Genomic DNA, 21,306 nt, shown 5'->3' on the forward strand with positions numbered 1-21,306 from the left:
CAGCAGTGTATATTTAATATAACACACAGACATTAAATAGCTATCTGTCCAAACTGTCCAAAAATAGCTATCAACAAAAGTAAGTACATAGTGAACATGTTCAAATGGTGCCCATAGTGTCAATATTATGTGTGACCAGTGACCACCATTATTATGTTGTACTGTATCTGTAACTCACTTGTGTAAGGCATTCACCAGAGCTATGCAGGTTGCTACTGGAATCCTCTTCCATTGATTCATGATGACATCACAAAACTGGTGGATGTTATACACCTTGCCCTATCACCTTTACCTTCAAGTTCCTTAAATTGTGGTCAATATAATAAAATAAAACTGCGATTTGGTTCAGTTCCTAAAGGGAGGGGATCCTGTTCTTCTTTATAATGTAACAGTACATTGGAATTCAGCTCCCCAATGTTGCAAATTTGTCTCCCCAGTGTCGGCAGCACTCAAGCAGGCCCCAGACCATGATGCTACCACCACCATGCTTGACGTCAGACAAGGGGCAGTTTTCTTGGTACTTCTAACCATGGCGCCATCACACATATTGCACACCATATGAGCCAAATACATTTATCTTAATCTTAATCATAATTTTTATTCTGTTCTGTCCCACTTCTTATACGTCCTGTGTGTCTGAGTGAGCATGTGTATGCAGGTGCATGTGTGTGTCCGTGCATGCGCGCGCGCGTGTGTGTGTGTGTGTGTGTGTGTGTGTGTGTGTTTGTGGCCAGCCAAAATAAGTAGTCTAAACATCTGAAATAATATAAACAATATGATATTTAAACTTTGGACTTTTTGTAATAATTGCACAACACAATATTTGTACTTTTACTTTTAGTATTTGAGTATTTTTTTAGAATAAACTACTTGCAGTACTTAAGTACAAAAAATGTTGAATACTTAAGTACTTAATTATGATGCTTTAAGAACTTTTTTATTTTATTTTATTTCAAATTTTTCCCATTTTCTCCCCAATTTACACGGCCAATTACCCAACCCATTCATTAGGACTCCCCCTATCACTAATGATACCTCAACACACCAGGAGGGTGAAGACTAGCACATGTGAAGTCAGCCACCGCTTCTTTTCGAGCTGCTGCCGATGCAGCATTGCCGAGCAGCCAGCGCGCTTGGAGGAAAGCACAGCGGCTCGGCTCTGATACATCAGCTCACAGACACCCTGTGCTGCAGACATCACCATAGGAGTGATGTGGGGAGAGAGCGCCATCTACCCACCCAGAGGGAGCAGGGCCAATTTTGCTCCCTCTAACGCCGGCAGCTTGATGGCAAAGCTGCATGAACTGGGGTTCGAACCGGCGACCTCCTGCTCATAGTGGCAGCGCTTTAGACCGCTGGACCACTCGGCGCCCTGCTTTAAGAACTTTAACACTTCAGCTCTGCTCAAGTCACTTTTTTGACAGAGTACTTTAACCCAGACTTTACTCAAGTTTGGCTCTCTTTATACATGTCTGTATTTGTCTGATATTAACATTTGTTTGATAATCTGAAAAATGTATGTATCAAAAATGAAAAAAAAAAAAAAACTAAAGAAAATCTGTAAGTGGACAAACACTGTACTTTTTTATGCCATTGTGTTTATTAGTTTAATTAAGCAAAGTTTTAAAGGTATAATTTAATTTTACCTTTTAATCTAATTTTAATGAACATTTTAATAATTTTCTGGGCTCAACAACCATTTTGTATGATGTACTTGCGTACTTGAGGCTAATTGTACACTAGAAGTGTGGAAAGTGGAAAGCAGAAGTGAAAGTGAGGCACTGTGATGCACTACATCTGCTCCACAGTATGGCTGGAGTTTTTTTTTCCGTGGCGTGGGTGAGCGAAATCCCCACGCAAATACTTCGGCATACAGGGGTCTCCCCTGAACTCCTGATGGCCTATAAAGACCAGCACAGTCTGCTGTGGAGAACACGGCAGCAGCTTCTCACTGAGTGCTCGTCTCACTACTGAAATCAATTATCCAGTCAGATCTATCATCTGAACATCATCTGAGAAACATGGCAGCCCTGCGTTTCCTCCTCCTGTCCGCTGTGGTGGTGCTACTGAGCGCTGTCACATTCACTGAAGGTAAGAACTCAGAAAAAGAGAGATACTTTTTTATGTTTTATATTTTATATTTATATTATATACGGAATAATTTATTTAATTCATATTGGATGTTTAACGTTCACAGTAGATACTGAATATTTTATAGTGGATACTGAAAAATTCAAAGTAGGTATTAAAAAATATTCCTACTGGATACAGAATAATTAATAGTACATATTGAATGATCTACAGTATTTGCTAGATAACCAATGGTATCCACCCAAATTTACATAGTAGGTAATAAACAGTCTAATTTTAGATTATTATACAAAAAAAATCAGGATGCTTTTTAATAGTTGATGTAATTCATATTTGTTCATATTTTTTACTGGCATTGCTTGTTTTAGACAGAATTGGTCTATGGAAGGTGTATTGCTTGCTGATTGGCTAACTGATTGTTGGGTGTGTCTTTCAGGTATGCGCTACAGTTCTGGACCTAAGGCCTGCTGCTTTGAGTTCACCTCCACACCTGTCAAACTGAACATGGTGAAGAGCTTCTCCTTCACCAGCCAGCAGTGCTCCAAGGAGGCCATACTGTAAGTGTTAAACCAATACACATAAATACAGAAGCAGTCTAAAGTTTTTAGTTTTTTTATCTTTAATTTTAGTATTTTCTACATTAATAAAAAAAAAGTTTTAAACAAGATAATTAATGCACTTTGCCTGCTCTTGGCTGATTTTCCCAGTGGGCTTCATGAGGTAGAACCTCAAATTGTTCTCCAACTCTTTTAAAGGAGTTCTAAAGCTGCTGAGCTCTTGTTCTTCGCTCCAACTCATCCAAAACAACCTGGGTTTAATTTTTTTATTCAGTTGTTTGTGAAAGACAAACATTTTTTTGTCTCCAAACTAATTGAAAAAAATATATTCCTTCATAGTTTTCAAGTCTTTTTAATATAAGCTATAATGTAGTAAATAATACAAATAAAGGATAAATAATAATAAGAACCTGTGGTATCCAAGGTATGATAAGAAAAAATGAAGTGATGCACACAGAATGGCACGAGGTGTCAAAATTGTATCAAAAAAACATTGGAAATCCCAAAAAGGGGAAATTGTGGTGTTGCAGTTAAGAGTAAACACACGAGTATAATAGCTGAAACAGCGGACAGTACACCTAGCTTCCTACATTTCCTTTGGGATAAATAAAGTATCTATCTATCTATCTATCTATCTATCTATCTATCTATCTATCTATCTATCTATCTATCTATCTATCTATCTATCTATCTATCTATCTATCTATCTATCTATCTATCTAGCATTAGCATATACAGGGAGGATATTTTCTTTATGACTGCAAACAATTGGGACACTTATTTTTGACATGTTTATATTTAAAATATACTTTTTTTTTACTTTTTAACTAACCATTCATGCACTGATTGGAACAGATCTCTAAAAAAATAGTGCAAGGTGTGACCATTAAAATGAAAAAAATATAAAAATATATTTCACTTATATACCATATTAGAGCAGTGTAGTGTAGTGTAGTAAATAATAGTAAATAGCTGGTAACATTTTCTAATAAGCTTCACAAATAACAGTGCTTACGACTGTAACAAACAATGTTAAATTAAACAAAAAGTAATGTCTGAACTAATTCTTAATTTACACTAGTTAAGACATTATAAAACATTATTAAACACAAATATTAATGCGCAATGTTGTAAATATTGATGAATTGAAACATCAGTTAAAACACTGTAATGATTAATGATGCCTTAACTAGTATCCATTGATAATTATGTGAGAGATTCTATAAATTCATAAATCCTGTTAATTAATGTACCCTTATTCATATTAACCCTTGTGTGGTGTTCGGGTCTGTGGGACCCGTTTTCATTTTTCATCAAATGATACTAAAAAAATATTTTTTCTAACTCAAACTCATTGGCATTGGCTCATTTTTTGTGAAAAACATATATCAAAACACATTTTCGATAAACACACACTTTACACCCCCCTACACATTTATATTACATACAGTATGTTTGGCCAAGGGCTAATAAACATTGCTTCATTTGTAAATTTGAAACTAAACAAATTTTCTACTCATATCTTGAGATTAATTCATTTTCTTTTACATTTTATTAAAAAACTAATAAAAAAAAGAGTAGCACTTTTTAAAAGAAATGTAACATAAGAAAGGTAAAGGGCAAATATTAACCACTGTAAGCTGTTTATATTGCTTGCAATTTAGGTGAAACAAGCATGTGTAAAGCATTTTAATGTAAAATTGCTTAATTTTGCTGAATTAAATACAAGTAACAAAGTAAACGAGTAACAAAAATATGAACACCACACCAGGGTTAAAAAGTTGAAAGTGTTACCAAATGATTTAGACACAATCTGACTCTTTTTTTAAGCTTTGTTCACGACAGCACTGAGTTTAACCTTCACGTTTTCTCCTCTGCAGGTTCGTAATGAAGAGAGGTCGGCAGGTGTGCGCTAAGCCCTCTGACCCCTGGGTGCAGAAACACATCCAGCTCCTGCAGAACAAGATGAGTGGATCTCAGCAGCCTTTGTAAAAAGGCTTGACCTGCATGACCTTTCCTGTGACCTTCCTCCTCGTCTTCATCATCGAAGAGGCACAGGCTCAGTGAGGAGACGGCAGACCTCTGAGATCCCTTTAAAAGTCTAAAAAAGGGAAATGCCACTAACCGTTCAGTATGTTAAAGCTATGTTATACACACTGCAGATATCCGCATATGAATGTTGAATATACCTTTTATCATATTTTTAGTTTTAGTTTTAGCTTTATATTTGACTGTTGTAGTTGTTTTTACTTTATTTGCATTGGAAAGCGTATTTTAATTATGATTTATGTTGGTGATATGAAGAAAATAATGAAGTAAACTTTATGAAGGACAAATAGACAAATAATGTGTTTGTTTAATGAGCACGTTAAAAATGATTCCACACCAAAGGTGTTACTTATTCTAATGAATATTATTTTAAAAAAATATATATTATTAAATAAAAAATAATAAAATATCTGAGCTGCAGTTGTATTGCAGGATAAGAATCTAAAAAGCTAAAAGGTTAAACGTTGAGGTTAAAGTTCTGCTACAGATGTCAAGTAATTATATGACTCAGACTTACTAAATATGAACACAAATCAGTTCATCAGTTTATCAGTTCACTGAAAAAAAAAAAAATCCCCCTGATTAGTTATACTGAGAACAACACACACACGTGTGTGGCACTATTGCTGTAAACAGAAAGCCAGTCTAATGTCACTCTGTAACACGATGTGAAAACAGGAAGAGGCCTAAAAAAGCTCAAAGTTCAGTATGTTCCTGCTTGGCCAAGCTGAGCCATAACTTTGACATTTAGTTTCCCCGTCTTTAGTTCCTATTTTTCTTTTTCTGTTGTGTTTCGATCCCACATACTGTACTTTTGCATCTGTTTAGATGTTTTTTTTTTCTGTTTATGCCATTTTTTTTAAGTTATGTTATTGTATTTTACATTAGAGTCATTCATATTGCTGTTAATGTTTACTCTGTTTACATTAAGCACTTTTGTTAAGGCTTAAAAAAAAAACTTAATGTAATCTGGCAAAGAAATAAAGTTTATTTGTGGTCTAAGCACCAAACCTCTGTCTCTCATTGTAGATTTATTAAGCAAGTTAATGAACTAGTCCAACTCCTAGGTTGTCCACATCATTCACCCCACCTTCAGTGTGAAACATCTTTAGGGTCTAATGAATAAGAACTAACTCCATGAGGCTATAGGTATATATTTTAGTGCCTTTTAGTGCATCCATCACTATTACAACACCAACAATTTCTACATAATGAAGATATGCAGGTTTTTTATTATTAAGCAAAAGCGCTTCAAGAAAACACAACTGGTGTACCTGCTACACAATCATGGACACCCACAGTTTGTCAAAGCTCATGGAGGCTCGATCTCACAACTTCCAAATCCACTCTATTGATACTCATACTCATACTTTACTTTATTAATCCCAATTAGGGAAATTTATTTGTCCAGCAGCAAACAAACACAAAAACTGCACACAAGTGTACATCACAAAAAAAAACAAAATCACTAATTCTAATAAAACACATAGTAATAACAACATGCAATATTAACAGCAAGTGTCATACAGTCTTGTAGCAGTAAAAATGTAGGATCTCTTCAACCTTTCAGTTCTAGACTACAGTGAGAGGATTCTTCTACTTCTCCTGCTTTTCTGAGCTGCTAAAGTCTCATGCAGAGAGTGTCTGCAGTTATTTAGTTATTTCTCACATAGTCCACTCTCCCGCCAATCACAGACACACACCTGATCATGGACCTTATTAAAGGTCTCATTCCACCATTTTTTCATTCATTTTAAAATGTCTAGTTGTAGTCTATAGTATGAATGATTGCCATGTGAGCTGTTTTTTTGTGAAAAAAAAAAAAAAAAGCTCCGGCAAGATCCGGGGGGAGGAGAAATGATAGGATTTTAGCATCTGATTGCATAACAGCACTGCAAGGCAGCGAGACGGAAAAACAGTTTGAAACGTTTTAAAATAAAGAATTTTTTACACTCATAACAGTCTTTGCAAAGTCATTAGTTACTTTAAAACATGTGTAATTCCCTGCTAAAAGCAGTTCAGCCACTGACCTAGTCTTAGAGTCTCTGTACAATACGAAATCCACCGGAGATCCTATGTAAACCTAGTTACTAACACAGAGATGTGTAGTCCAGGTCCAGAAAGAAAAAATCCACTCTGGATTTTTCAAGGTGGAGAGTTCGTGCCAGGGATGGGTGTGGTTGTCCACAATGCTGGTGGCTTTGGGAACAACCTCAATGCTTTCTCCATCAATCACAATAGGCTTGTGGGGAGTTCTCAGTTTACAAAAGTCTACACTGATCTCCTTGGTCTTGGTCTTCAGACTGTTAAAGCAGCAGTACGAATTCTGTACTGCCCAACATTTGCTCCTTTTACACATGCCACCCCTGCTGTATCTGAATGTTTCTGGATATGGCATGATCCAGACATACAGTTCTGGGAAAAAAATAAGAGACCACTTAAAAATTATAAATTTCTTTGATTTTACCTAATTGAAAACCTCTGGAACATAATCAAGAGGAAGATGGATGATCACAAGCCATTAAACCAAACTGAACTGATTGAATTTGTGCACCAGGAGTAAAGGCATAAAGTTATCCAAAAGCAGTGTGTAAGACTGGTGGAGGAGAAAATGTCAAAATGCATGAAAACAACTGTGATAAAAAAACAGGGTTATTCCATTAAATATTGATTTCTGAAGCTCTGCATCTTTTTCTGTCATATCAGCCATTTTTCATTTTCTGCAAATAAATGCTCTAAATGACAATGTTTTTGTTTTTTAATTTATAAAATAAAACAATAATGTTTATTTTACTTAAATATATACATACAAATAGCAAAATCAGAGAAACTGATAACTAACGGGTGAATTAGACCTGGTCTAATAAATCATCTTTAATTCTGAGAGCTATTTCTGTTCATACCATTTATGACCACTAGAGGTGCTAAACCCTTTCAGTATTTTATAAATGGAGGTTGTTTTTGTGTTCAGTAAGGGATTTATGTAATCTGATAGTGCCCTCCCCTCTGTTTCCCCAAAAACTGGACTGTGATCCCTCCAGTACCCGGATCAGAACTCAGCTCTGACCTGTATCAGCATTTCTCTCGTTTATACGGTGGGTTTAGATTAAAACTACTTAAATAGCATAGAAATTATGAAATAACACAGCTCTCCTCTAGTGGTGAGTGAACTCAGTACACTGAGCTGCATTAGTGACGCTGTGAGAGAGAGCAGAGAACTAATCACCTTCCTGTAAATATCACATATCTGTGTGTTGTGAGATGGTGCTAATCTGATGTTTGTGGTTTTTACAGATCCTCAAGGGGCCTCGGTTGCTGACTGCTGTTTCAAACTGACTACAGTGAAGTTTCCTCTAAGGCTGGTGGAGTCCTATAAAAGCCATTGTGTGAGTAGAAATGATCCCACGCACTCTTCTATTAGCTGTTATTGTGGGCATAAATTAATGAATAATTTTATATTTTACTTAAATTATTAAATGAATATTTTACTTAAATAAGTTTAGTCGGTGATGGTGAGATGGTGCACAATAATATTTTTTTCTGTAAATGTTCCATATTAGCCACTTTAAAATAGTTTTAACTGTAGTTCCTGACATGATGGTTTGTTATTTCTATGTGTTCAGATGTTTTAAAGTAAATTTTAAAGTCAGTATATTTTTAACTATACTTTGTCTTCTGTTGCAGGTTTAACACTAGAGCAGGAAGGAAGTTCTGTGTGGATCCAGATGGCGATTGGGTCAAGAGTCGCGTTGCTAAACTGAACGAGCGTTCACAATAACTGACAGCATGCACTTCTACTATCATTTAGACAAATGTCTAATTTACTATAATCTCTCTGAAATTATTTTCTTGTAAATTTAAAACTAGATTATTGCATTTTGGAATCCTAAACATTATATTTGGTCAAAATGCATAATAATGTGTTATTATTACAGCATTTTACAGCCACTTTGAGGTGACTTTGAGAATTAAGTCGTAATATTAAGATTATAAAGTCATAGTATTATGAGAATAAAGTCATAATATTACAATATGAAAATCATAATATTACAAGATTAAAGTCGTAAGCAGGTGCCATCTGTGGGGAGAGCAGTCGCCTAACTGTGCCGCTGCCTTTATTTTGGCTTTTGTAAGCAAAGGAACATAAATACAGTAAATCCAGTCATGAATAAAGGAAATAAACATTCATCTGATGCAGGATGACTGTCTGTGTGATATATAAAACATATTAAGATATATATAAATATACTGTGAAGCATGATATGCATGTCAAAGTTATGATCTGGGAGCTGGGAGATCACTGGCAGACACAGGTGCACAAGGAATAGAAGATAACCCATTTTCAGGTGTCACATGACTAGCAATATGCTGCATAATGCACTTGATATATAGAGTTTGTCTTACATATTACATATAGTACTTTTTATTTCTGTCAATCAATACAGTAGTTAATGTGAAATACTTTTACTTATTCTTATTCCTAATCATTATTTTTACATTGGTTAATGTAAAAGAATATAAATAAAGGCATCCAACCGATGTCACTGTATCACACTCTGTAAGTGATTCAGTAATTCAGTTCAAAATGTAAAACTCATGTTTTATATAGATGTATTACACACAGAGTGATCTATTTTAAGCGTTTATTTATTTTATTGTTGATGATTATGGCTTACAGCCAATGAAAACCCAAAAATCAGTATCTTAGAAAATGTAAATATTATATAAGACCAGTTGGTACTTTTGGTACAGTGTGGGCAGTGTGCCAAGTCCTGCTGGAAAATGAAATCTGCATCTCTATAAAAGTTGTCAGTAGCAGAGGGAAGCATGAAGTGCTGTAAGATTCTGTGGGAAAACAAAACTGCACTGACTTTAGACTTGATAATAAAACACAGTGGGTCAACACCAGCAGATGACATGTCTCTCCAAACCGTCACTGATTGTGGAAACCTCACACTAGACCTCAATCAGCTTGGACTGTGTGTCTCTCCACTCTTCCTCCAGACTCTGCATTATTGATTTACAAATGAAATGTAAAATTTACTGATGATCAGTGATGGTTTGGAGAGACATGTCATCTGCTGGTGTTGATCCACTGTGTTATTCAAGTCCAAAGTCAGTGCAGTGTTTTCTTCGTTTTTAGAAACAAGTCGAATAGACAGGTTCTGTCATGGTACACTTCTATGATGCAGCATTAAAATGCAGAATAATCCATTGGGATCTTAGAGCAACATTTACTGCCTTCAACACCACATCGTTTTAAGGGTTATCCATGCACTTATCTTCAAAACAATGCAAAACCACATGCTAAACACATCCCAAAAGCAAAGGAATGGGTGTGGAAGAAGAGGATATCGGTACTACACTCGCCTGCCTATCCCCAATAAATAATGTGTTGAGAATTTTGACAAAATAAATGCAACAATGATTACCCCAAACTGTTGCCAGAAGAAGATTGTAATATAAAACTATTACACAATGTTGTGAAGCAGTTGTGAAGATTTTCTGATGTCTCTCATTTGACATTCACTTTCATAAACTAACCTTTACACCTACACAAGCCTGGATATCCCATTCCAAAACCAGAGCAGTGATACATAGTTTCTCTAATTGTTGCCACCATAATAGCCTCCACTTCTGTGGGAAATCTTTCTGGAAAATGTGTGAGAGTGTGTACATTTCTGTTCATTCAGTAAAAAAAAATGTGTATAATCAGACACTGACTATGGATATGAAACTATGGAGGAACAGCATATCTACAGGATATATCAGGAAAGAATTTGCACAGTAGGAAGTCCAGGACTTTCCATATCCTAATAAAGAAGTTCTAAATATAATTAAACACAGGGGCTTCTGTTCTCACTGTTATTTTATTATTATTTAAGATTTAAGATTCAGTTTAAAATACAGTATAATTCAATAATCAAAGAAAGACATGATTTTGAGTATTTAAATGTTAATTTATACTATATTTCAAATATAAGGTTAAACAGTGCTGTCACATTTAAACAAACTGTTGGGATTCCATTTGAGATCAAAAAGCTACTTTTATTAACAAATGCAAACAGATTTCTGTCTTTTGGTTTTTAAGAATTAGATAATCAGTTAATCAGGGTGAACTTCTCTGAGGTGCTTAGAGAGTTGTGGAATTTGTAGTTAAAGTTTTGCAGTGGTAGGTGTGTTTCTTCAGTCCAGAGCAGTGACATGACGTTTCACCCGCGTATGGATATGTGCATCTGGATGCACACAATACCTCGTTCCATTTTTACTCAATACTCTGCAGAAGATAAGAAACAGTGATTAGAGAAAGAAATTTACAGAAAAAAACATTACTAAAAGATGCAGCACAGAGTCTAACTATAGCTGAAAAATAAATATTTTAGCTAAACTTAAACATTTAGAGAACTACTTTTTAATGTAATTATTATTAAAAAAATGATTTACTTATTAATAAAGATAAAATTTGAAAGCATAACAAGCCTGCTTTAACAGCCGATTAAAAAGTGTGTGGGATCATTTCTACTCACACTAAGGCTTTAAGGGCACAGTCGCTGTGTGTCTCTGTGTAAGACTCCACCATTCTCAGAGGAATCCTCTTTTTAGTGAATTTGAAACAGCAGTCAGGAACAGGGGCCGCTGCTGGAGCTGTAAAAATCAGAAACATCAGATTAACATCATCACACAACACACAGATATGTGATATTTACAGGAAGGTGATTAGTTCTCTGCTCTCCTGGAGATGCCGTTCCAAAACCAAGGCAGGGATACATAGTTTCTCTTATTTTTGCCACCATAATCGCCTCCACTTTTGTGGGAGTATGTACATTATAGTTCATTCAGTAAAAAAAAAGTGTATCATCAGGCACTGACTATGAGTATGAAACAGAGGAACCGCATATCTATATCAGGAAAGAATTTGCACAGCAGGAAGTCCAGGACTTTCCATATCCTAATAACATTTTCTCAATATAATTATACACTTAAGGGCTTCTGTTCTCACTGTTTTTTTAATCTCAGTTGATGTGTTTGGTTTAGAGATTCAGTTTAAAATACAGTATAATTCAGTAATCAAAGAAAGACATGATTTAAAGTATTTAAATGTTAATGATAACTTATTTTAAATATAAGATTAAACAGTGCTGTCACATGTAAACACACTGTTGGGATTCCATTTGAGATCAATAAACTACTTTTATTAAAAATTGCAAACAGATTTCTGTCTTTTGGTTTTTAAGAACTAGATAATCAGTTAATGAGGCTGACCTTCTCTAAAGAGCTTAGTAGTGGAGAGAGTTGTGGAATTTGTAGTTAAAGGTTTTGCTGTGGTAGGGGTGTTTCTTCGGTCCAGAGCAGCGACAAGACTTTTCATCCACTCAGCATCTGGATCCACACAATACATCCTTTTTCCTGTTTTAGTCAATACTCTGCGGAAGATAAAAAACAGTGATTAGAGAAAGAAATTTCTAGAAAAAAAGCATTACAAAAAGATGCAGCACAGAGTCAAGAACTATAGCTGAAAAATAGATAATGCAGCTAAACTGAAACATTTAGAGGAAGTAGTTTTATGTAATTTTTAAATAAAGATGATATTTTAAAGCATCACCATTAAAATGTTGCCCAACATTAACAGCTGATAGAAGATTGTGTGGGATCATTTCTACTCACTTAATGGCTTTAACAGCACAGTGGCTGGGTGTCTCTGTGTAAGACTCCACCATTCTCAGAGGAATCTTCTTCACTGTAGTGAACTTGAAACAGCAGCCACCATAATAGTGCCCTTGTGGAGCTGTAAAAATCAGAAACATCAGATTAGCATCATCACACAACACACAGATATGTGATATTTACAGGAAGGTGATTAGTTCTCTGCTCTCTCTCACAGCGTCACTAATGCAGCTCAGTGTACTGAGTTCACTCACCACTAGAGGAGAGCTGGAGAGAGCCGAGCAGCAGCACCAACAGCAGAGCAGATCCACTCCTCATTCTAGCAGAAGATCCTGATTCACACACAGAGACACTGAAGACTCTTCTGCTGTGGAGGAGAGAGAGAGAGAGAGAGAGAGAGAGAGAGAGCAGTGTGTGTTTGAGAAGAGTCAGATATTTAATCTGAGAAAGTACTTACTTATTTTCAGATCATTAAATTTTTGCAAGAAATGAAATAGATTTTATAAAGATTAATAATTATGTCACTTCTGAATACAACACTTTTAAAATGTTGAGGTATTTGCTATATTATATTCTACTTAGTAGTGATTAGTATGATTAATAGTAGTATAGTAAAAGATTTTTAAAAATCAGTTCTTTATAGATTCTGCAGTAAAAAGAATTAGAAATACGGCAACAAAAAACATAAACAGATCTGAGTGCATGTTGATCTAAACTAGTCAAAAACACGTTTTCTTTATGATATACCACCCTGTGCACTGTGTAAGCCTGTTAAAATAAGAACCCTATAGTTGGGCCAGTCTGTAGAGCTTGTGTATTGACCCCTCCCACCTTTCCCTCTCCACTTTTAAAATTATTGCAGCTGCCAAAAAAAAAAAAATCCCTATTACAGTTTTTCTCGATTGTTTACACACAAATATTGGTACTTGAAACACAATGACCACAAAATGTAACTCATGCACCAACCCCCTGAACCAATTCTGCTAAACTACAAGCACAATTCCTGCTTTACACTCAAATTGCAGTTCTAAAACACACTTTTTCCAAAACTCTACACACAATTGTCATGAAGAAAATCTCTTGTTTTCACAAGGAACACACTGTTATTCAAAACTCTAAAGTTAATTGCCCTACTATGCACAGTGACTCCTCACATGGGCAAACACCTAACACACATGTTTCCACTCAGCAATCAGAGCTTTAGCATAAAAGGGCAACAGGTGAGCTCTTCTGTTTTGGAGCAATGGAGGCCAATGTTGTAAACAGAGGCAGAGCCAGAGCCAGAGGAGTGAGAGTAAGAGGAGGACGATGGGGAGGACGAGGACGAGGAAGGCCAAGGACAATCATTTCTGATGAGATCCGAGCCACTTTGGTTGACCATGTGGTCAACCATGGCCTAACAATGAGGGAGGCTGGGCAAAGAGTACAGCCAAATTTGAGCAGGTACACTGTAGCATCCATCATCCGGACTTTCCGCAATGAGAATAGGTAAGAAATCTACTCTCACTACAAAACTGCAGTACTGCATATCAATACAGTACTCAATGAGTAGTACAGTATTACCTGTGGACTGTTCTGTAGGACATTGTGTTTCGAGTATTTGGGAAATGTATTCCTACACAGTATTTACAGTATTGCACTCTTTGTATTGCAGAACTGAAAGATTACCAACAAGAGGTGGACGGGGCCATCTTCTGTCTCCTGAACAGGAAACAGAGATCATGAACATGGTTCTTGAAAATAACGCCATTACCTTACGGCAAATACAAAGAAAAATAATAGAAAACAATGAGATATTTCAAAATATTGATAGGGTAAGTTTATCAACGCTGGACCGTGTCTTGCACAGAAATAAACTGAGGATGAAGCAGGTCTACAGGGTGCCATTTGAGCGCAATTCAGAAAGAGTCAAAGAATTGCAATATAACTATGTGCAAGTACGTCCTATACATTCCCACCCTTGATGCATACTGTCAACATTGTATAAATCATACATATTTCTTTCTATTATATTGTAATCATAATGATTGTGCTTCACAATAGTGACCGCATGTCTACTTCTGATATTGTCATGTGTGTTTCAGAGAGTCCTTGAGCTGGAGGTGGATGCAGTGGAGCACCAGTTCATCTTCATTGATGAGGTTGGATTCAACCTCACAAAAAGACGAAGGAGGGGAAGGAATATAATCGGCCAGCGTGCCATTGTTGAAGTCCCTGGCCAGCGCGGAGGGAACATCACAATGTGTGCAGCGATGACCCACCATGGCATCATCCATCACCATGCTACCCTTGGCCCCTACAACACTGCCCATCTGATCACATTCCTGGACACCCTACACAACACACTCATTCCACCAGATCAGATAGACGGCCCAGAGCAGCTCAGGTACGTTGTCAAGCTTCCACCGGGCTGCTCTGGTTCATAACTGGTTCACTGACCACCCACGCTTTTCAGTTGTTTATCTCCCTCCATATTCTCCATTCCTCAATCCTATTGAGGAATTTTTTTCTGCCTGGAGATGGAAAGTGTACGACCTAAATTCAGAAACGCGTATACCCCTTTTCCAAGCTATGGAAGACGCATGTGCTGGATTCGCCATGCTAGGCGATATTTCCCCCGCTGCTTGGCCAGGGAAAACATTGCTTGTGATGTAGATGAGGTGCTGTGGCCAGAATGAAACAGAAGAGAGGATGCAGCATAGTTTATTTTGTTTTGTTTTTTTATTATTAACTGTATACAGTAAAATCTTCTGCACTGTATGTGCAACTTTGTGTCGGTTGGGATGTACACTGTGTACATTGTTTTGTGGGAAAAATAAAACATGTTTGTTACAGTATATTTGTGTGTTCTGAGTATAAAAACAATATTCTAAAATATCTTACAACGCACTTATGTATTTAATGTCTGTAGTAAGTGTAACACTGAACAAAAAGTCATTATGATGAATGGAGAATGGTGTTTTACACTGAGCACATCAGTGTTTAAATGTTTTTTTTAATTGTCTGTTCATATGATAGTTTGTGTGTGTCATCTGAACACAAAATGGCCTTTTGTGAAGAGATAAAACTGTTTTGAATGTAAAGTTTCATTTTGCAGGAGAATTGAAGGGTTTTGCCCATTGTGTGTGTGTTTGTTGGATTTGTGTGTAGAGTTCTGAGAATACGAGGCATGTTTTCAGAAATGTGTGTAAACAATCCAGAAAAACTGTAAACAAAATAATAAGTTGTTCACTCATAGTTGTTTTGCCATTTGCTTCCAACGGTTGACAGAAAGATATTTTGGGTTAATTTAAGCTTCTGAAGAGCGGGTTTTAGACTGACTTTGGGCTGGATACTTTGTTGGAGCTGGCAACCCTGTCCCCACCCGCCTTTTTTACTCTCTAACTGGTGGGCAATACCAAGTAAATGCAGGGCCTGTATTGCTGATATCGATACCGGTACTTTTTAATATTTAAGCTTCATAGATTCAAAGGATCCAAAAAACCTAGGATAAAATTTTGCCAAACATTGTACGTGACAACAAAATACTTTATCATCACAATCAACATTTTGAGTAATATACTTTACTGTATTGTTTGCACTGCAAATTGTTGACAAAAACGTCTGACAGAAATTCAGGAAAGACGACAGCTGTTTGGCAGCACTCAAAACACAAAGGAAAAACTACAAAATTAGAAACTTACCCTAAACATTCAAAACAACCTGAGAAAACAACTTAAGGAATTATAGTGCTTTCTTTTTTATCCATTCTGACTCTCCTCTCTGTTGGGCCACATGTTTTCATTCATGTTACACTGAATATCTTCCCTTGCAATGCTTTTGAACGATGGAAGACACAGTTGTTCTTCCAATATTTGGCTGCACCCAGCAACCAGCTTCAGCCATTGTAAGACCAGGATTTTACCAACTTTACCAACAAAGTTTTATTGAAATGTATAAATTATGCCTGAGAGATTATGATAACATGTTCAGCACTTTTGCATGCAATGACCTAAAGCCTTAATGTTTTGGAGGGTAAGACAATTGCATAGATAATCAGTACAACACATTTTGATGAGCACAACATAAGCAATGGATACTGCAAAAAACTGCTGAAAATTGTACACGACCATTTGCATGAATGACAAAAGCATTTGCAATGTGAGAAACACAATGAAAAATGCAATTATGATGTGCACAAGTGACACGGAGATGTGGAGACTAAATGAACAGTTATGAGAACTTCAATTCTGATCTGAGAAATGCACAACAATTAGCCAAGCCAGCTAACAGCCTTTACATACCCATAGTTCAGCTTAAACTACACAATCTGAAATAATAAAAGTTAAAATCCATCTAGAACTGGGTTAGGTCAACATTTCTATGCTGTTTGAGTAGTTTCAATATTTACCCACCGTATAAACGAGAGAAATGCTGATACAGGATGGAGCTGAGTTCTGTTTAGTACAGTTCAGCGCAATGATCCGGGTACTGGAGGGTCACAGTTCAGTTTTAGAGGAAACAGAGGGGAGGGGAAATAAAAACCCAGAATGAAAAGAAAAACATCCTCCAGTCATGAGAAAAGGAGAGAGTTTAGTGCCTCTAGTGGTTCAAATGTTATGAACAGGTATCGCCCTCAGAATGAACTCCTTTAGGGCCTTTAGTTTTTTTTTTGTTAAAATACTGAGCAGATGTTTACATCATCTCAATTGCAAGTAAAATAAACAACACATGTAAAAAAAATCCTTTACCTTTGTTAAACCACATTTACGAATAGAAATGCAACTTGTTTTTATTTATTTTATCAACAAAATAATCAGCAAATATACAAATAAAGCAAGTTTTCCCAAAGACAAGATATGTAATCTTCAAATGGATAAACTTTATTTTTTTTTGTAATTATTCACTATTTGAATTTGCAACACGTTCCTAAAAAGTTGGGACATGGGAAAGTTATAAAATGCTCAAAAACACCTGTTTGGAACATTCCACAAGTAAAGAGGATAATTAAAAACAAGTGGGTCGATCACAACAAGGATGGACTGAGGTTCACACTTTGTGAACAACTGCGTGAGCAAATAGTCCAACAGTTTAAGAACAATGTCTGTCAACATGCAATTGTAAGGAATTAATATCATCGTCAAAATATTCAGAGAATCTGAAGAAATCTCTGCACTGATATATAAAGATGGAAGAAAGGATGGACATACAGATGGACAGACAGACAGATAGCTAAAGCATACAACATTAAGAAAAACAAGTAAAATGAAGGGCACTATTTTAGCTATCTTTACATAAAACATTAACTTGATTTAGGGCGACAGTGTGTCTTTGCTATTGTAATGACGGGAAAAGTGCGCCTTTCACATCTCGAAACACAGAAAAGGTGTATACTAATTCTTATAATTAATCATAGATGTATTTTGGGCGTAAAATGAACAATAAACCAATCAACCTGTCACTTGCCTTTCCCCTTAAGAGCCAGGTTTTGGGAGACAGTTTACTGGCAAGATAGCAATGACCGTCTGACCCCTGACATCTGTCTAGGAAAATGTCAGTCAGTGGAGCACCTGTCTTTTCCGTTGCTAATATAGCAATACACGAGAAATGTGTACGCCAGTAAACATAACGCATTTCCAGACCACCATGTCCATCAGTGTAGATATGTTCACAAGCACCTTTGCTATTGAAACGTGTTCGTGGAGTGTAAGATAGCAATGAGCATCGTCATGCACCTGGTGTACGAATGTAAAACAGGGCCCCTAGCCTCTTTTAAATACATCATTTAAAGAAAGGGCGAGAGGTTTAATAGGTGTTTACTATAACCTTCTACTCAGTAATGACTATAAATCTTTTAAAGGATTGTGCCAAATCTTAAAAACAGTTATTTGGGGGTTCTGCAGTAAAGGTAATGATTAAGGATAGAAAGACTTGTTTAGTGCATTAATTATTCCTCCTTACCCTGGTTAACATGTTTTTCAAATTCATGGAAACCGATTTGAAATAGGTTTTACATATCACCAAGAGTTCGTTAGCCATTGTTGTAAGTCAAGATCCCTTTGTCTGTACTGTACATAACCCTGTATGTTGTACAATCTCATGCATTGCATATAAATATCACATATTGCACAAGAGCCCTAAGCACACAGAGTTTCAACACATAACACATAATCTACAATCCATCATAAGTGTGTTACTTCATCATTTCTAGACTGTTTAAGTAGTTTTAGTCTTTACCCACCGTATAAACGAGAGAAATGCTGATACAGGTCAGAGCTGTGTTTTGGATACTAGATCCTTCCGGGTACAGGAAGGATCACAGTCCAGTTTTGGGGGAAACAGAGGGGAGGGCACTATCAGATTACATAAATTCCTGACTGAACAGAAAAACAACCTCCAGTCATTTAGGATTGAGGGGCTTTAGTGCCTCTATTGGCCATAGATGGTATAAACAGTAATACAGAAGTATGAAAAAGTTTAAATGCCCCTGATCAGTTTCATGATTTTCCTTTAAAAGTCATTGATTGTTTGGATCAGCAATTGCAGTTAAATATATAATATAGCAAACAAACAATTAAGTTATAGAATTAACAGAAAGTGTGCAATAATTCTTTAAACAAAATTAAACAGGTGCATACATTTGGGCACCCTTGTCATCTTATGAATTTGCATAATTTTAGCACTAATTACTGAAACACAAAATGTGTTTGCTAAGCTCATTGGCCCCTGACCTACAGACACAGGTGAATACAATAATGAGAAAGGGTTAAGGTGATCAGTTGCAAGTTTTTCTTCTCTTTGCATCTTCTCTAAAAAGTGGAAACATGGGAGCCTCAAAACACAACACTCAAATGACCTGAAAACAAAGATTGTTCAACATCATGGTTTAAGGGAAGGATACAAAAAGCTCAAATCTGTCGGTTTCCACTGTGAGGAAGTTTTCATAGTGAGGAAATGGAAGAACACAGGCACAGTTCTAGTTAAGACCTGAAGTGGCAGACCAAGAAAAAATCTCAGATAAGCAGAGGAGAAGGATGGTGAGAACAGTCATAGTCAACCCACAGACCTCCAGAGCTCCAAAGACCTACAACATCATCTTACTGCAGATGGAGTCTCTGTGCATCATTCACTATTCACTATTCAGCGCACTTTACACAAGGAGAGTCTGTATGGGAGAGTAATTAATGCAGAAGAAGCCTTTTTTTCTGAGCACACGCCACAAACAGAGTCGCTTGAGGTATGCTAAAGCTGAAGCCAGCTTCATTTTGGAATGAGGTTCTGTGGACTAATGAAACTAAAATTTAGTTATTTGGAGGGTTCCCACTGTAAAATTTGGTAGTGGTTCCATCATCATGCTGTGGGGCTGTGTGGCCAGTACAAATACTGGGAATCTTGTTAACATTGAGAACAATGTTCAAGAATCAGTGAGAAAATTGAAGTTGTGCCGGGGCTGGATACTTTAACAAGACAACGACCCTAAACACTAAACACTGCTTAAAATCTACTAAAGCATTCATGCAGAGAAACGAGTACAACATTCTGGAATTATCATCTTAGATCATCTCAGTCCCCAGACCTGTATATATTATTGAAAATCTGTGGTGTGATTTAAAGCAGGCTGTTCATGCTCACAAACCATCAAACCTGACTGAACTGGAGATGATTTGTAAAGAAGGATGATCCAAAATACCTTCAACCAGAAGCAAAAACAGACTCTCATTGGAAGCTATAGGAAGCATTTTGAGGCTGTTATTTCTGCAAAAGGAGGATCTACTAAATATTGATGTAATTTTTCTGTTGGGGTGTCCAAATTTATGCACCTGTCTAATTTTGTTTAAAGATTTATTGCACACTTTCTATAAATCCTATCAACTTTATTTCACTTCTCAAATATCGCTGTGTTCATCTGCTATATGATATATTTAACTTAAATGGCTGATCCAACCAACCAATAATTTAAAAAGTAAAATCATGAACATTAATCGGGGGGCCCACATTGTTTCATACCACTGTATGTATCTCTCTATTTTTTTGCATCGTAACTTAAAGTAGACATTAAAGGCAGATCAGAAAATTTTGGAGACACTTTTTTGTTAACTACGTTAACAAAATGTGCCTTAATTGTTTTCATGTCTTTAATATTAATATACAATGTAGAAAATATATAAAATCAAGAGATAAAGAAAAACGTTTAACGAGGTGTGTCCAAACTTTTGACTGGTACTGTATTTGATCATATATGTGTTTCACAATTCTTCTTATGAAGTGTCTCAGGGTTCAGTTCTTGTCCCTTTTTGTTTTGACATTCTTGTTTACCCTTTAATACATAATGGTAATCTTACACCCTGCCAAAGGTTTGTTCCAATGCTCATTGCTATCTTACACCCCTCCAACAGTGTATTTTCACGCCTTTTGCCTGTGCCATTTAAATAGCAACGGTGCCTGTGAATATATCTAAGCTGATGGGTGTGGTGGTCTGGAAGTGAGCTGTGTTTAGGCAAATTTCTGGCGGATTGCTATCTTGGCGATGAAAAACACAAGTGCACTATTGACTGATTTGTACCCTGACAACAGTCAACATTTAGACATTCATTGCTATCTTGGCAATGCAGGTGCTCCACCCATACACCCCCACTCATTACACACACACACACAAGGTCATGCAGCAGTGCACAAACCCAACTTTTACATCTACAATAAACAGATTAGAATATAGAATAGAGTTAGAATAGAGTTAGACTCGTGCATCTTCACAGCATTAATGCGCAGGTCTGTTTCCTCTACTGAAAAGCACAGAAGCACTGCGCCATTAAAATTCCATTCCGCCAGAGTGCACCTGGCTTTTAAAGGAAATGGCAAGTGACACATTGATTGGTTTATTTCCTGTTGTGCTCAAAACAGAGAATTTTACTATAAAAGAGTTTCTTTGGGTAATTTGGGGAAATGTGTGTCTGTATCGTCAGTT

At 36.4% G+C, this 21,306-nt stretch overlaps 3 protein-coding genes across 7 annotated transcripts in view; 2 read left to right on the top strand and 1 right to left on the bottom strand.

Moving 5' to 3' along the window:
* Window positions 1-1,853: 1,853 nt before the first annotated feature.
* Window positions 1,854-4,743, top strand: LOC103039881 (C-C motif chemokine 3-like 1). The gene is made up of 3 exons (XM_007241913.4): window positions 1,854-2,091; window positions 2,528-2,648; window positions 4,529-4,743. The coding sequence occupies exons 1-3, from the start codon at window positions 2,022-2,024 to the stop codon at window positions 4,638-4,640; spliced, it is 303 nt and encodes a 100-aa protein (XP_007241975.1). The 5' UTR covers window positions 1,854-2,021; the 3' UTR covers window positions 4,641-4,743.
* Window positions 4,744-7,714: 2,971 nt separating this feature from the next.
* Window positions 7,715-21,306, top strand: part of LOC111195757 (C-C motif chemokine 4 homolog) — a 45,171-nt gene continuing 31,579 nt past the window's right edge. Inside the window, exon 1 of the mRNA XM_022683894.2 lies at window positions 7,715-7,792. The gene's annotated coding sequence lies outside the window, so the exon portion shown is untranslated. The remainder of the gene's footprint in view (window positions 7,793-21,306) is intronic.
* LOC111195756 (C-C motif chemokine 23-like) lies at window positions 10,725-18,665 on the bottom strand. 5 transcript variants are annotated; one of them, XM_049484226.1, is made up of 4 exons: window positions 18,583-18,665; window positions 12,617-12,729; window positions 11,225-11,342; window positions 10,725-10,974 (listed from the first exon to the last, which is right to left on the bottom strand). In XM_049484226.1, the coding sequence occupies exons 2-4, from the start codon at window positions 12,678-12,680 to the stop codon at window positions 10,884-10,886; spliced, it is 273 nt and encodes a 90-aa protein (XP_049340183.1). In that variant the 5' UTR covers window positions 12,681-12,729; window positions 18,583-18,665; the 3' UTR covers window positions 10,725-10,883. The 5 variants fall into 5 exon arrangements, with proteins under 5 accessions (XP_049340183.1, XP_049340187.1, XP_049340185.1 ...); XM_049484230.1 differs by having other exon boundaries at window positions 12,617-12,726; window positions 18,583-18,661; XM_049484228.1 differs by lacking the exon at window positions 18,583-18,665 and adding an exon at window positions 16,757-16,980 and having other exon boundaries at window positions 12,617-12,726.

Source organism: Astyanax mexicanus, chromosome 10 (genome assembly GCF_023375975.1).
Source record: "Astyanax mexicanus isolate ESR-SI-001 chromosome 10, AstMex3_surface, whole genome shotgun sequence".
NCBI classification, from domain to species: Eukaryota; Metazoa; Chordata; class Actinopteri; order Characiformes; family Acestrorhamphidae; genus Astyanax; species Astyanax mexicanus.